General features: G+C 43.9%; 1 protein-coding gene across 1 annotated transcript in view; it reads left to right on the top strand.

Moving 5' to 3' along the window:
• GLS (glutaminase) overlaps nucleotides 1–15480 on the top strand; it is a 166768-nt gene that overhangs the window by 145561 nt on the left and 5727 nt on the right. The window contains exons 16-17 of the mRNA XM_040357134.1: nucleotides 5364–5440; nucleotides 7929–7992. Coding sequence (XP_040213068.1) covers nucleotides 5364–5440; nucleotides 7929–7992 — 141 coding nt within the window. The remainder of the gene's footprint in view (nucleotides 1–5363; nucleotides 5441–7928; nucleotides 7993–15480) is intronic.

The raw sequence follows: 15480 nt of genomic DNA, 5'->3' as shown, positions 1-15480 counted from the left end.
ATCTGGCAGTTTAACACAGGCACTGTCAGGCACAGTGATCTTCTGCCTGATGGTGCCATGATGTTGCTGTGCAGGACATAGAGCCCTGGTTTATTGTACACTATACATTTCAATCCTAGTGAGAACTGGGAAGAGTTCTACTTTAATTGCTGTTTGTGTCCCTGTTTTAGAGACTTCTCTTTACTTTATGTCTGACAGTAGACTCGGGAAGGTTTAGAATCTGTGTCAGAATTTAAATGTGTTCTGTGTGCATGAGGAAGATGTTCCCTATATGTGTCGGGTATCAGAAAAATGGCAAATTAAGGGAAATCTTTCTGACTAGAAAAAAAACAACATTTAAAAACAGTAAATGAAGAATCCTAACAAGACACAGACAGAATTAAAAACCCATTAAACACCAGACCCTTACTGCCACAGTTTCAGAGTGCAGGTTGAACGGTGATATCTTATGTAAACTTGTATGATTAAAAGTCCAGTACTCAAAGAATTTCTCAGTGACTTTTATAAGGTAATCATCCAAAGATTACAAAAAGTGGAAGCAAGGCGGACACACCAACTTTTTTTATTTATTTTTTTCAAGCCGACAAGCACTTTTTTTAAAAGTCGACTTGGGGTTAATTCTGTCAGTGCTGGCATCTTATTCATGCAAGCATTTAACCCTTTTTTCTTTATCGTACACCACGGGACACAGAGCTTAGTCATTACATAGTGGGTTGTATGGTCACCAGAGGTGATTGGACACTGGCACAACCAATGAGAACAAGTTCCCCTCCATATAACCCCTCTCATACAGGAAGTACCTTAGTTTCTAAGTGTCTAAGAAGATTGGACGCGATGAGGATAGTGCTAAAGGAAGCTCTGCCATAGAGGCTCGTGGGGCAAAAGAGCTATACTTTGGGTCCATCCAAGACGCTTAAATTATTACGCCTTAATTTGATGGAATCTTGCCTCACGCACGAGGTGTCGCCTGTAATGTCTCTTTGTAGGAGGTGGGCTCTACGGTCCAGCAATTTCACTTTTTACAAGCGCTGAAAGTCCTGGCAGAGTCTTTTACAAGGCTCAGGGAAGAGACATCCTTTAAGCAGGAACCCATATCCCTGTAGGTTGGCACACAATACCCGCCGTGATGGGTGAAGATTGGTTTTTGTCTGATTTTCAGCAAACCTACGGCGTGGATCAGGTAAGCGCGGAAAAAAAAGTATTAAAAACGTTTTCCTTGTAAGTGGTGTCTTTATTTCCGCCACTAGAGGGAGTAAAGAGTCAAGTGTTTACTCGCCAAGCTCCAGACAGTGTCAGGTCAGTTCAGACAGCACACTCTCCGCTGCAGAGCTCTGCCATGGGGCGATCAGGTCCTTGTCTCACTGCCACCAGGAGAATCCTTCTTCCCACAGAGACGCAAACGCTTTATGGGACAAAGAGGAAGGGGTGGATCGCGGGCACGTCATCCACGCGTTTTGCAGGCAGAAGCATGTTAAAGCCTCTCAAAACCTGCAGCTCTTCCCTGTTTTGGAACACAGCGACTTGCTAAAGGGCACATAGGATCTCTATGTGGCTGGTTATCTGGGCACCCCCAATAGAGGACACCCACTGGGCATGAAACTGTGCGTTTAGTTTCATACTGTATGTAAAGGCTTAACTAGCACAGGAGTATAGAACTGGGTAGGATAGACCCAACCTTGATGTTGGAACTACTAGCACTGGTGTCGACCTCCATAGGAGTTTGATGTAGATGCAGGTACAATACATTTCTGCCAGCCAAAGACCACCCCTGATTTGTAGTCGCCCGAGGCTCTGGAATATTTTTTGTTTTTTATTTTTTTGGTCTCTCTCCTCTCTCTCCTCTTTTTCAAGATGAGTTTGGAGACTTGAGGAAAGAGAATTGTAGAGTTTCTTAAGGTCAAAAGTTTATCTTTTATTTCTCTATCTAGCATTTGCAGTCTATTTCTCTTTCTAGTGACAAGGAAGCCAAGGAATTTAGTGCCTGCTTCATTAAAATAATTGAACCAGGAGTCAAGGTCGGGGTCTCCCTGCTGGGGATGGACGTCCTACCTAAGGCTCCTGGGTACCATGGATTCAGAGATGTATTGTTCGGAAAAAAATATGTCCCACTGTAAGTGTAGCTCTGATGTCATGATATTCTTAAGTCTGAAAAAGAGACCACCTATTTCACTGTCGTTGCCAATGAAAACTCCATCGGTATTAACCGTGCGTGTAGCTCTATACTCGAACACATCCATGTTGAGGGTGCGGCTGAGTCTTGTAAGATTGCCCTGTATTTGGCTCCATCCATCTTCTCATCAACTTTGACCAGATTCCCTGTCCCTGCTGAAGAAAAACATCCCCACAACATGTTTCATGTTGATGGTGTGTTCAGGGTGATGTGCAGTGCTAGTTTTCCGCCTCACATAGCATTTTGTTCATCTGACCAGAACATCATCTTCCACATGTTTGCTGTGTCCCCCACATGGCTTCTCGCAAATTGCAAACAGGACTTCTTATGGTTTTCTTTCAACAATGGCTTTCTTTTTTGCCACTCTTCCATAAAGGCCAGATTTGTGGAGTGGACAACTAATAGTTGTCCTGTGGACAGATTCTCCCACCTGAGCTGTGGATCTCCGCAGCGCCTTCAGAGTTACCATTGGCCTCTTGGCTGCATCTCTGATTAATGCTCTTCTTGTCCGGCCTGTCAGTTTAGGTGGACAGCCATGTCTTGGTAGGTTTGCAGTCGTGCCATACTCTCTCCATTTTTAGATGATGGATTGGACAGTGCTCTGTGAGATGTTCAAAGCTTCGGATATTTTTTTATAACCTACCCCTGCTTTAAAATTCTCTACAACTTTATCCCTGACCTGTCTGGTGTGTTGTTTGGCCTTTGTGATGCTGTTTTTTCACTAAGGTTCTCTAACAAACATCTGAGGTCTTCACAGAACAGCAGCATTTATACTGAGATTAAATTACACACAGCTGGACTCTTAGTTAGGGGTATCGGAGTAAAGGGGGCTGAATGCAAATGCATGCCACACTTTTCAGATATTTATTTGGAAGCCATTTATCATTTTCCTTCCTGGTAAAGATACCCTCACACAGAAAGGGACCTCTCAGTGGGTCTAGTGAATTGAATATAATAAACACTCCTGTGACGATTAGCAAAAAAGAAACAAAAATAGCACAATATGGTAGATAACTATATAAAGACAATATGGTACTAGATACTGTGAATAAAATGCTGAAAAAATTATTTATATTTCACGATCTCGTGAACATGCACAAAATGCTGTGAAAAGAAAATATAAAGTGTCACACTTTGGCACTCTAATTAGTGCAGTCCATTAGGTGTGATTTGCCGATAGAATAAGTGATCATACGATACAAGGTGAATATTCATACAGCCATCACCATCTATTACAGCTTCACCCAATGTGTTCTGATCTGTTAATACTCTTACCAGAAGGTGTGGACCCCTTTAATTAAAAAGGATGGTCTGCTGAGCTGAACAGGTTAAAGTGCATGCACACTTGGACACCATCTATTCAGACTGCTGTGATTGGCTCAATCGTATCTCAGGAATCCAAAAAACAAAGGAGAGCTAATAGTGCATTATTGTTTATTAAAAATGTATAAAAACAAAGTGGCTGAGTGGCCCCTTACTTGGTGGGTGCCTGCCCGGCACTAGGATGGCATGCGCTGGATAAGACTCTGGCTCACGAGTGCAGAGATCGTCCGCTGTGCGGGGAGTCCTATTGACAGCTGTAGCGTCTAAGTGCGGGATCAGCTGGGGAGCAGAGAAGTCAGACTGCCTCCGACATATGTTTCGTGGTCTTCCCTGATGACGTGGAAGACCACGAAACATATGTCGGAGGCAGTCTGACTTCTCTGCTCCCCAGCAGGCACTTTAACCTGTTCAGCTCAGCAGACCATCCTTTTTAATTAAAGGGGTCCACACCTTCTGGTAAGAGTATTAACAGATCAGAACACATCGGGTGAAGCTGTATTAGATGGTGATGGCTGTATGAATATTCACCTTGTATCGTATGATCACTTATTGTATCGGCAAATCGCACCTAATGGACTGCACTAATTAGAGTGCCAAAGAGAGACACTTTATATTTTCTTTTCACAGCATTTTGTGCATGTTCACGAGATCGTGAAATATAAATAATTTTTTCAGCATTTTATTCACGGCATCTAGTACCATATTGTCTTTATATAGTTATCTACCATATTGTGCTATTTTTGTTTCTTTTTTGCTAATCGTCACAGGAGTGTTTATTATATTCAATTCACTAGACCCACTGAGAGGTCCCTTTCTGTGTGAGGGTATCTTTACCAGTGAGTCCACATTTCCTTAGCGCCCTCTTTCACACTTTCATTCTATTGCACATTATTTTCTTAATAATCTGACCCAGAGGAGCAGCTTAATACCCAAGTAGTTAATTATTTTTCACTTTGTTGAATTTGTACTAATTCTTTTATTTTTGGCGCGGAAGCACACCCCTTCACATCATTTTCCTTCCACTTCACAATTATGTGCAACTTTGTGTTGGTCTATCACATACATTCCAATTAAATACATTCGTTTTTTTTTGGTTGTAACATGACAAAATGTGGAAAATTTCAAGGGGTATGAATACTTTTTCAAGGCTATGTGTGTATATACATACATACATACATACATACATACATACATTATATATATATATATATATATATATATATATATATATATATATATACGTGTGTATGTGTGTGTGTGTATATATATATATATATATATATATATATATATATATATATAATGTGTGTGTGTGTATATATAACATTAGATTGAGGCTCGTTTTGTCAAGGGGAATCGGGTGTTTTTTTTACAATCGAAGCAGTACTTATCGTTTTAGAGATGCATCTTCTCCGCCGCTTCCGGGTATGGGCTGCGGGACTGGGCGTTCCTACTTGATTGACAGGCTTTCGACAGGCCTCCGACGGTCGCATACATCGCGTCACGATTTTCCGAAAGTAGCCGAGCGTCAGTGCGCAGGCGCCGTATAGAGCCGCACCGACGTTCAGGTTCTTTCGGCTACTCTTGACGCGATGTATGCGACCGTCGGAAGCCTGTCAATCAAATAGGAATGCCCAGTCCCGAAGACCATACCCGGAAGCGGCGGAGAAGATCGCTCTCTAAAACGGTAAGTACTGCTTCGATTTTAAAAAAACTACCAATTCCCCTTAACAAAACGAGCATCAATCTAATGTTAAAAAAAAAAAACTCCCGCTTTAACAATGTTCATCTCGAACTATCCTTAATATTTTTGGCCACTGCTTTTTTTTTATGCTTTAAATTTCAAAATGTTACTATATTTTCTTTCTAGATTTGCATTGTCGGCAATGGATATGGAGCAACGTGATTATGATTCTCGCACAGCTTTGCATGTAGCAGCAGCAGAAGGTATGTGCTTTCCCATTTTAGTCATTTGTATGAAAAGATAACTAGATTGGAGTGGGTTTAGAATTATGCTTAATGGAACAGAACAAATTTTGTTTAGAGGACTGGAGGAAGAAAGATTATAACATGGGTCAAAGCAGAAGAGGGAGTGGGAAAGGGGAAATGGATTTTTTTTTTTACAAATGAGATTGTTGAAGTACATATATTTAGTATAATGTGAAACGTAATAAAATTATAATTTGATACAAAAAAAAAAATTGTTTATTGTAAGTTTTTATTAGGTTTTCACAAAACACATTAACATGTTAATAGAAGCCGAAAAAAATGACTTTCCACGAATTATAGGTCGTACATATCAATTGGTATAGAGCAAAAAATTGTCAGGTTATATAACAGCTGAACAAAACAGTTAACAATTAGATCAATATACATACACAATGAAGGAACCCCATTCAAAACAGCGGGACAGTAGTATAGAACAACTCTGTAAGACCCCTTTCACGCTGGGTCGTTTCGCAGGACCGGTGCGCTAGCAGGACGGTAAAAAAAAGTCTTGCTAGCCGCATCTTTGGAGTGGGGAAGGAGCGGTGTGTATACTGCTCCTCCACCGCTCCTGCCCATTGAAATCAATGGGACACCGCAGCTATACCCCCGGCAAAGCACGTCTGCAGAGGTGGTTTTTAACCTGTTCTCGACTGTTAGCGTGGGTAAACCTGCCCCACTAGCGGCAGAATAGCACTGCGAAATTGGCGGTATATTAAAAATAGCGGCGCTTTACCGCTAACCCCGCCCCAGTGTGAAAGGGGCCTAAGCGTTATAGTTCCAGTATCAAAACCCCACTGGTTCAATAAACATTAGTGATATATCCAAAGTAATGTGTAGAAGCATAATGTGGTAGCAACCTGATTTAGGTAGAAGATGATTATAATACCAAATGGTACTACCAAAGTGACAGAGAAGTAAGTAAAGGAAAAATAGAGGGGGCAAAAAGGGGGGAGGGTGGAGGGAAAAACCCCTTCCACTGCAGGGTACGCAACCCAGGAAGTCATGTCACAAACTATGCAAATGCAGCAGCATATCTAAAATATGACCACACATGAGCCCACATTGCTCCATTCTATTTTCGTCCCAAGCGATCATGAGTTCCAGGTTACTGATATTCCCCAGCTTGCATGCCCAAGGGTTTAGAATTATGATGTGCAATACACTTGCTGTGCATGTCACTGATCAAGGGATCTTCTGGAGTAAACTTCTGCATCTAGTATGTTTACTGTCAATTGGCAGGCAGCTGGTTGTTGAAGAAAACCCCAGAATTTCAGAGTGGAGTGCTGTGAGCAGAAGCTTGACAGCTCATAAAGTTTACACCTGAAGATCTTTGCTGAGCTCACCCAATTCTGGGATCTTTGAACAGTCCATTATGTCACTGGGAAGACTGAGATTAAATTTGTACAAGTTGTTCCCCTCTAAATATTTGAACAGAACCCATTTGTTGTTGATCAGCATTAAGGACCAGTCTGCCTTTTTAGACTCGCTTTCTAAAAAAAAAATATATATATCCTGTACTGTACACAATACTTTTTTTTTGCCTTTTGAGTGCAGTCACATTCCTTTTAATATATTCTATGGCCCATATTCTCTCTAAAAATCCGCGGGCTGCGCTTAAGGCACTTACACTCCGCTGTCCCAACTTACAGGAGCAAGTGTTGTATTCCCCAAACACTTGCTCCATAAGTTGGGACGGCGGAGTGTAAATGCCCCGGCGTAGCCTGGCGGATCTCCAAGGGGGCGGCTTGTATTCAAATTAAGCGCGCCCCCGATTCTAATGAACTGCGCATGCGCCGGGCTTCAAAAAGCCCAGTGCGCATGCTCCAGTTCTCGGCGGAAAACGTCAATGACGCCGACGTGTGCGTCATTGACGTAAAGTCGTATTCAAGAACGACTTACGGAAACGACGTACCCAACGAAAAAACACGTCGCGGACCCGACGCCATGCGTAACATGGCCTACGTGGGACTTGCGGAAATTTACTCCTCATATAGCAGGACTAAATTTCCGCTTACACAAACGACGTTAGCGACGGTTACGCGACGCGAACTCGTTCGGGAATTGGCGTAGAAGGATCATTTGCATACGCAAATGAGTCCTTCACGTAAATGCCATCTAACGGCGGCCGGCGTCATTACATTTAAGATCCGCCAGTGTAAGTGACTTACAGATGGCGGATCTTAAGTGTATCTATGCGAAAATGATTCTAAGAATCAGTCGCATAGATACACGGGCCAAAAAAGGGAGTTACGATGGAGTATCCTGAGATACTCCATCGTAACTTCTATGAGAATATGGCCCTATATCTTTGTACTTTTCCAATGAAGGACCTAGACAGCACTGATTTGATATGCATATAAATAAGCTTTGTGTGAATATTGCAGATAGGATGGTGCCTATATTGTAGATATCTTGTGATAGACTTATTTGTTGTTAATAATTACAGGTCATGTTGAAGTTGTGCGCTTTCTTCTAGAAGCTTGCAAGGTTAATCCTTTTCCAAAAGACAGGTGAGTGTGTTAAGGATGACATTACAAATACCATATATACAACATTGTTTTTGTTGTAAAGTGTTTTCTTGTGTTTCTTTCAGTACATCTCTGTGGTACATTATATAAACTTTTTTTTCAATAATATGGACATAATGTTTCAGGACATGTACTTGTAAAAGCAATATATAAAGTAATCTTCAGGGAATGTAGCACCTCGGGACCACGTGCTGTTGCCTGTTAACTTAAACATAAAAGTATTTTTGTTTAGGGAAACAAACTTCAGAAAATGCAACACAAAAAAAAATGCTCACCTTGAGCACAAATCAAACTATTAAATAAGAAAAAGTCCAGGAAGGCTTTACCCCCAGGGTTAACAAGCTGGGTTCACGCTATTACGATGTCGGACATTGCAAGTGATTCGTATTGCTGTGCAGATCACATGCGATGTCTGTGTGATGCGAATTCAGCCATACAGATTGAGTTTGCATCGCATTCGGACAAAAATGGTGCAGGGCCCTTTTTTTTTTGCACTGGAATCAATTTCACCCATGCAGTTTGATTCCTGCACAATTTCACAGTTCGCACTGCAATCTGCGAACCAATCTGGGGGTGTCATTGTCTTTGTATTGACACCAACAGCAGTTCGCATAGGGCAGTGTGAACTGCCTGTGAGAGACATGTGATGTGGGAACCCTCTCAGGAATTGCGCTGGTTCCTGCATCACATATACAGTTGCCATAAAAAGTATGTGAACCCCTTTGGAATGATATGGATTTCTTCACAAATTGGTCATTAAATGTGATCCTGATCTTCATCTAAGTCACAACATTAGACAATCACAGTCTGCTTAACCACTTCCATACCAGGCACTTACGCACCTTCCCGCCCAAGCCAATTTTCAGCTTTCAGCACTGTCGCACTTTGAATGGCAATTGCGCGGTCGTGCGACATGGCTCCCAAACAAAATTGGCGTCCTTTTTTCCCCACAAATAGAGCTTTCTGCGATTTTTTTTTTTTTTTTTTTTATTTTTTTTTTGCGCAACAACTAAAAAAAAGACTGAACATTTTGAAAAAAAATTACGTTTTAATTTTTTCCTGTTAATTTTTTTGTAAATAAGTAAGTTTTCTCTTTCAATTACGGTCACTGATATGGCGGCACTGATGGGCACCGATGAGATGGCACTGATGGAAATCGATGAGTTAGTACTGACGGGCACAGATGAGGTGGCACTGATTGGCGGCGCTGGTATGCAGCACTGATGGGCAAACATAGGCGGCACTGATGGGCACACATAGGCGGCACTGATGGGCACACATAGGCGGCACTGATGGGCACTCATGGGCGGCACTGATGGGCACTCATGGGCGGCACTGATGGGCACTCATGGGCGGCACTGATGGGCACTCATGGGCGGCACTGATGGGCACTCATGGGCGGCACTGATGGGCACTCATGGACGGCACTGATGGGCACTCATGGACGGCACTGATGGGCACTCATAGGCGGCACAGATGGGCACTCATGGGCGGCACTTATGGGTGGCGTGGCACTGATGGATACTTATGGGTGGCACAGATGGGCACTGGGCATGAATGGGCACTGTGGGGTGGCACTGATGGACACTGTGGGGTGGCACTGATGGACACTTGGGGTGGCACTGATGGACACTGTGGGGCAGCACTGATCTGCCCATGTTGCCAGTCAGTGCCCATTTGTGGGCACTGATTGGCATTTTTTTTTTTTTTTTCAATGCTTTTTTTTTTTTTTTTTTTTGGCCCACCCCGGTGGACCAGGGTGGGCTTCCCTGGTGGTCCAGTGTGGCGATCCGTCAGACGCGAGTGAGGAAGAGCCATCAACTGCTCTTCCTGTTTACATCGTGATCAGCCATGGTTGGACACGGCTGATCACGTGGTAAAGAGTCTACGCCGGAGGCTCTTTACCGAGATCTGAGATGCAGGGTGTCAGACCGACACCCCGCATCACCGATCACTGCGCTGCGCGCCCCGAAATCCTGCAGAACGTCCATGGACGTCCTGTCAGGATTTCAGAACCACTTCCCGGACGTAAATCGGCCATAGGCCGGGCGGGAAGTGGTTAAACTAATAACACACAAATAATTAAATGTTACCATGTTTTTATTCAACACATCATGTAAACATTCACAGTGCAGGTGGAAAAAGTATGTGAATCCCTAGACTAATGACATCACCAAGAGCTAATTGGAGTGTCATCCAACTGGAGTCCAATCAATGAGATGAGATTGGAGGTGTTGGTTACAGCTGCCCTGCCCTATAAAAAACACACACCAGTTCTGGGTTTGCTTTTCACAAGAAGCATTGCCTGATGTGAATGATGCCTCGCACAAAAGAGTTCTCAGAAGACCTACGATTAAGAATTGTTGACTTGCATAAAGCTGGAAAGGGTTATAAAAGTATCTCCAAAAGCCTTGCTGCTCATCAGTCCACGGTAAGACAAATTGTCTATAAATGGAGAAAGTTCAGCACTGCTGTAAGTAGTTCACTTACTTTTTATGGCAACTGTATGTGAACCTTGCCTTGGATGTTTTGCAGCACACATGCATCACAGAGCCAGGTCTCCTATCAACTCCTACTCCACCCACCAACACTGGGAGTTTCCTGCCTTATGTGCTGCTTAACCCTGTAGGGACAGGAGACCCTTTAGTCAGGATTGGAGGCCCTTTTCCCACCCAAATGTTACTCAGGGGGCCTCCAAAATTCCAGGTCCCAAATAAGCCGATACTAAGAGTCGGTCCTCTCTTCTGTCCAACCGTCCCGGAATTCTTCACCCGTACACCCTATCCCCCTTAAAGGGACCACAATCTCCATATCTGTGCCACATGGTACCCGTCCAGGACCCACCCTTGTACAATGACATGTATGGTAATGGCAATATATGACACATATGGTAGGAATGCAAAGTATTCCCAAACTCATGACATGCATTAGTTATATTAGTATTAAATGGAAATAAAATGTACTAAAGTCTTCTCAAGTGGCCCTGGCTCCCACCACCTAGAGCAGGGGTCTTGAATTAAAATTCAAGGAGGTCCGGTCACTAAAATTTTCTTTGGGCCGAGGTCCGAATCTCAAGTCCCAATTTGTCCCCATCACAGTGGATCTTTACATCAGGTGTCGCTATCACAGCACCCCTTTACAACAGGTGTCCCTATCACAGCGCCCCTTTACATCAGGTGTTCCCATTACAGTGCCCCTTTACATCAGGTGTCCCCATCACAGCACCCCTTTAAATCAGGTGTCCCCATGACAGCACTCCTTTACATCAGGTGTCCCCATCACAGCGCCCCTTTACATCAGGTGTCCCCATCACAGCGCCCCTTTACATCAGGTGTCCCCATCACAGTGCCCCTTTACATCAGGTGTCCCTATCACAGCGCCCCTTTACATCAGGTGTTCCCATTACAGTGCCCCTTTACATCAGGTGTCCCCATCACAGCACCCCTTTAAATCAGGTGTCCCCATGACAGCACTCCTTTACATCAGGTGTCCCCATCACAGCGCTCCTTTACATCAGGTGGTCCCCATCAGAGTCCCCCTTAACATAAAATGTGCCCATCAGCATGCTCCTTAACATAAAATAAGGGTCACGCTGATGGGCACATTTTATGTTAAGGGACACTCTGATGGGCAAATTTTATGTTAAGGGGCACCCTTATGGGCACATTTTATATTAAGGGGCACTCTGCTGGGCACAACAGAACGTGTCCCTTAACATAAAATTTGCCCATCAGAGTGCCCCTTAACATAAAATTTGCCCATCAGAGTGCCCCTTAACATAAAATTTGCCCATGAGAGTGCCCCTTAACATAAAATATGTCCAACAGCATGCCCCTTGACATAAAATGTGCCCATGGGCACATTTTATATTGAGGGACACTCTGATGGGCACATTTTATGTTAAGGGACACCCTGAAAGGGGAAAAATGTATATTAAGGGGCACTCTGATGGGCACAACAAAACATGGCCCTTAACATAAAATCGGCCATTTAGAGTGCCCTTTAATACAAAATGTGCCCATCAGTGTTGCTCTTAAAATAAAATATGCCCATCAGAGTGCCCCTTAACAAAAAATGTCCCCATCAGCAATGTCCCTTAACATAAAATAAGGGTCAGGCTGATGGGCACCTTTTATGTTAATGGGCACTCTGATGGACACATTTTATTTTAAGGGGCACGCTGATGGGTATATTTTTAATGTGTACACAGATGGGCATATTTTATGTTAAGAGGCACTCTGATGGGCACAACAAAATGTGTCCATCAGTGTGCCCCTTAACAAAATATGCTCATCAGTGTGCAGATTAAAAATATACCCATCAGAGTGCCCCTTAAAATAAAATTCGTCCATCAGAGTGCCCCTTAACATAAAAAAGGTGCCCAATAGCGTGACCTTTAAACATATGACCAGCAGTGATCACTAAGAAACATGTCACATACCTTGAATGCAATGCTGCGAGATAAGGAGCCCGGGACCGCGAGTAGCAAGGGGGCAGGGCGCGCATGTGACAACGTGCTCATACTCGTAAGGAGAGCCAGGAGTGGACCCGCGAGCAGCAGGGGGCGGGGCGCGCATGTGACGTCAAGCCCCTACTCGCGGTCCGTGAGTGCAAGCTGGTCAACTCCGAGACCTGCGGTGCGCTCACAGCGTCACTGGTTGCTGGGGAAACCCGCGGCCCCAGCAAACCAACGCTGACAGTAAAATTATACTGGCGGCATTGCGGTCCGGGCAGAAGCATCACTCGGGCCGGACTCGGACCGCGGGCCGCCATTTAGTGACGGCTGACCTAGAGTATTCTGATATGCATAATTTTATATTGCTTGCAAAAGGTAAGGGCTTGTCCAGATTTTCCTACACCTAGCTATTGGTTACTAAACTCACCTGCTGCTATTGAGAACCAGTAGCTAGTTGTAGATGGAAGGGGAGGTATTGCAATTTCTCGGCCTTGGAAAGGAATCACAATAATTGCATATCACATAATTACAGGTTTCAAGGTCATGAAGCACTCCGTAAAATATTCAGGTACATGCAGACATCAAAGGGTGGCCACTATTAAGCGTTCAAATTTTGAAAAAAGTAAGATCTACAGTAAAAAAAAAAAAAAGAGCTACAGCTTGTCTGTCCTAAATAATAATTATTCTTTGGACCTGTTACATTTGTTTGGCGGTATATGGCCACCCCTTTCTGATCCTAAATAACATCACAACTTGATTACACTGATCTGCAAAGCTGGACTAATCTAAACCCTTTTATCCCTAGTCCTCCAGCCATTAACGTTGGGTGTTTGTGGTAAAGACACCAACTACAAAGGTATTCAGGATGCCTAGTGAGCCCAAACATTAAACTGTAACTCTGAATGAAACTTAACCACTTCCCGCCCGGCCTATAGCCGGTTTACGTCCGGGAAGTGGTTTTGAAATCCTGACTGGACGTCCATGGACGTCCTGCAGGATTTCATGCAGCGCGCGCCCATGGGGGCGCGCAGCGTGGCGATCGGTGATGCGGGGTGTCAGTCTGACACCCTGCATCTCCGATCTTGGTAAAGAGCCTCCGGCGGAGACTCTTTACCACGTGATCAGCCGTGTCCAATCACGGCTAATCACGATGTAAACAGGAAGAGCCGTTGATGGCTCGTCCTCACTCGTGTCTGACAGACGCAAGTAGAGCCGATCGGCGGCTCTCCTGACGGGGGGTTTGCCAATCAGTGCCCACAAATGGGCACTGACTGGCAACATGGGTAAGTCAGTGCCGCCCCACAGTGTCCATCAGTGCCACCCCACAGTGTCCATCAGTGCCACCCCACAGTGCCCATCCATGCCCAGTGCCCATCCATGCCCAGTGCCCACCTATCAGTGCCCATCTGTGCCACCCATAAGTATCCATCAGTGCCACCCATAAGTGCCTCCTATGTGTGCCCATCTGTGCCTCCTATGTGTGCCCATCTGTGCCTCCTATGTGTGCCCATCTGTGCCTCCTATGTGTGCCCATCTGTGCCTCCTATGTGTGCCCATCTGTGCCGCCTATGTGTGCCCATCAGTGCCGCCTATGTGTGCCCATCAGTGCCGCCTATGTGTGCCCATCAGTGCCGCCTATGAGTGCCCGTCAGTGCCACCTCATCGATGTCCATCAGTGACATCTCATCGGTGCCCATCAGTGCCGCCATATCAGTGCCCGTAATTGAAAGATAAAACTTACTTAGTTACAAAAAAATTAACAGAAAAAAATAACGTATTTTTTTTCAAAATTTTCAGTCTTTTTTTAGTTGTTGCGCAAAAAAAACGCAGAGGTGATCAAATGCCACCAAAAGAAAGCTCTATTTGTGGGGAAAAAGGGATGCCAATTTTGTTTGGGTACAGTGTAGCATGACCGCGCAATTGCCATTCAAAGTGCGACAGTGCTGAAAGCTGAAAATTGGCTTGGGCGGGAAGGTGCGTAAGTGCCTGGTATGGAAGTGGTTAAATGAGATCTGTGCTGGGAAAAATGATGTAGCTATTGATGACTAGCTCCTGAAAATGCTAGTTGTTTGCCTGTTTGGTCTTCAATACATTCTGAGTAGCTAATCGGCAAGGCATTCAGTAAAGCCAAATCAGGATTCCTGATCTGCAAAATTTCTCCAGATCAGTAGCGTAGAAAGTACCAAAGCGACATGTTGAACATCACAGCCAGACAATTAGTGTTTTCTGGAGTAGAGATCCTTTGCTCTCTCTCCTGCTGACAAGCTTAAAAAAATAAAAACATGCCTCCAGCATATTTTGGGAGATGTTTTAGAGCCGTATGTGAAACATGACCGATAAATTCTGTTGATTCTAATTCTTCATGAATGTTTACAATTCTGTTTCAATCAGTGGAGGCTGGTGCTCAATTTTTTTTTTGGGGGGGGGGGGGGCCTAACAAACTGGGAAAAAAAACACATCAAATGCACCCTTATTGTGCCCCATCAAAAGCGGCCCCTCGTGCCCCACCAAAGCCCCAAATATTAGTTTTTATTCTTAGTTAATGTCTCTTTATTTAATTTTTTTTCCCTCTGTCACATTTAAACTAATATGCTTTTAGAAAAGAAAAACACCTTCTAGACACTCGTCGCCTAAGCAGCTGTCCCCATTGGCGGTTTTGCCATCACTTTCTATCCCTTTTTGACCGTTGTCACCAGGATAAATGGAGAGGATTACTCTGCCCAACACAGTCACAGATGGCAATAAAACACAAGGGAAGTTTTAACACTTCTCTATTGATAATTAAAAAATATATTTTTATATACACTTTAGGCATAGTGAAAATAAATGAGTAGTCAATTAAAAAAAAATCCTTGTGTCTTCAGCCAACTGCAATCACAACTTCCAGTTTATAGCACAGATACAAGCTTGAATATAGAGCCATTTATCGGCTTTCCATACATTCAGGCATGTTGGCATACTTTGGTGCATGATATTGTAACTGTGACTACTAGAGATTGGGGAACAATGAGAGA

Source organism: Rana temporaria, chromosome 6, assembly GCF_905171775.1.
Source record: "Rana temporaria chromosome 6, aRanTem1.1, whole genome shotgun sequence".
NCBI lineage: Eukaryota > Metazoa > Chordata > Amphibia > Anura > Ranidae > Rana > Rana temporaria.
The sequence above is the reverse complement of the archived record's forward strand: the minus strand, read 5'-3'. Positions and strand labels throughout refer to the sequence as shown.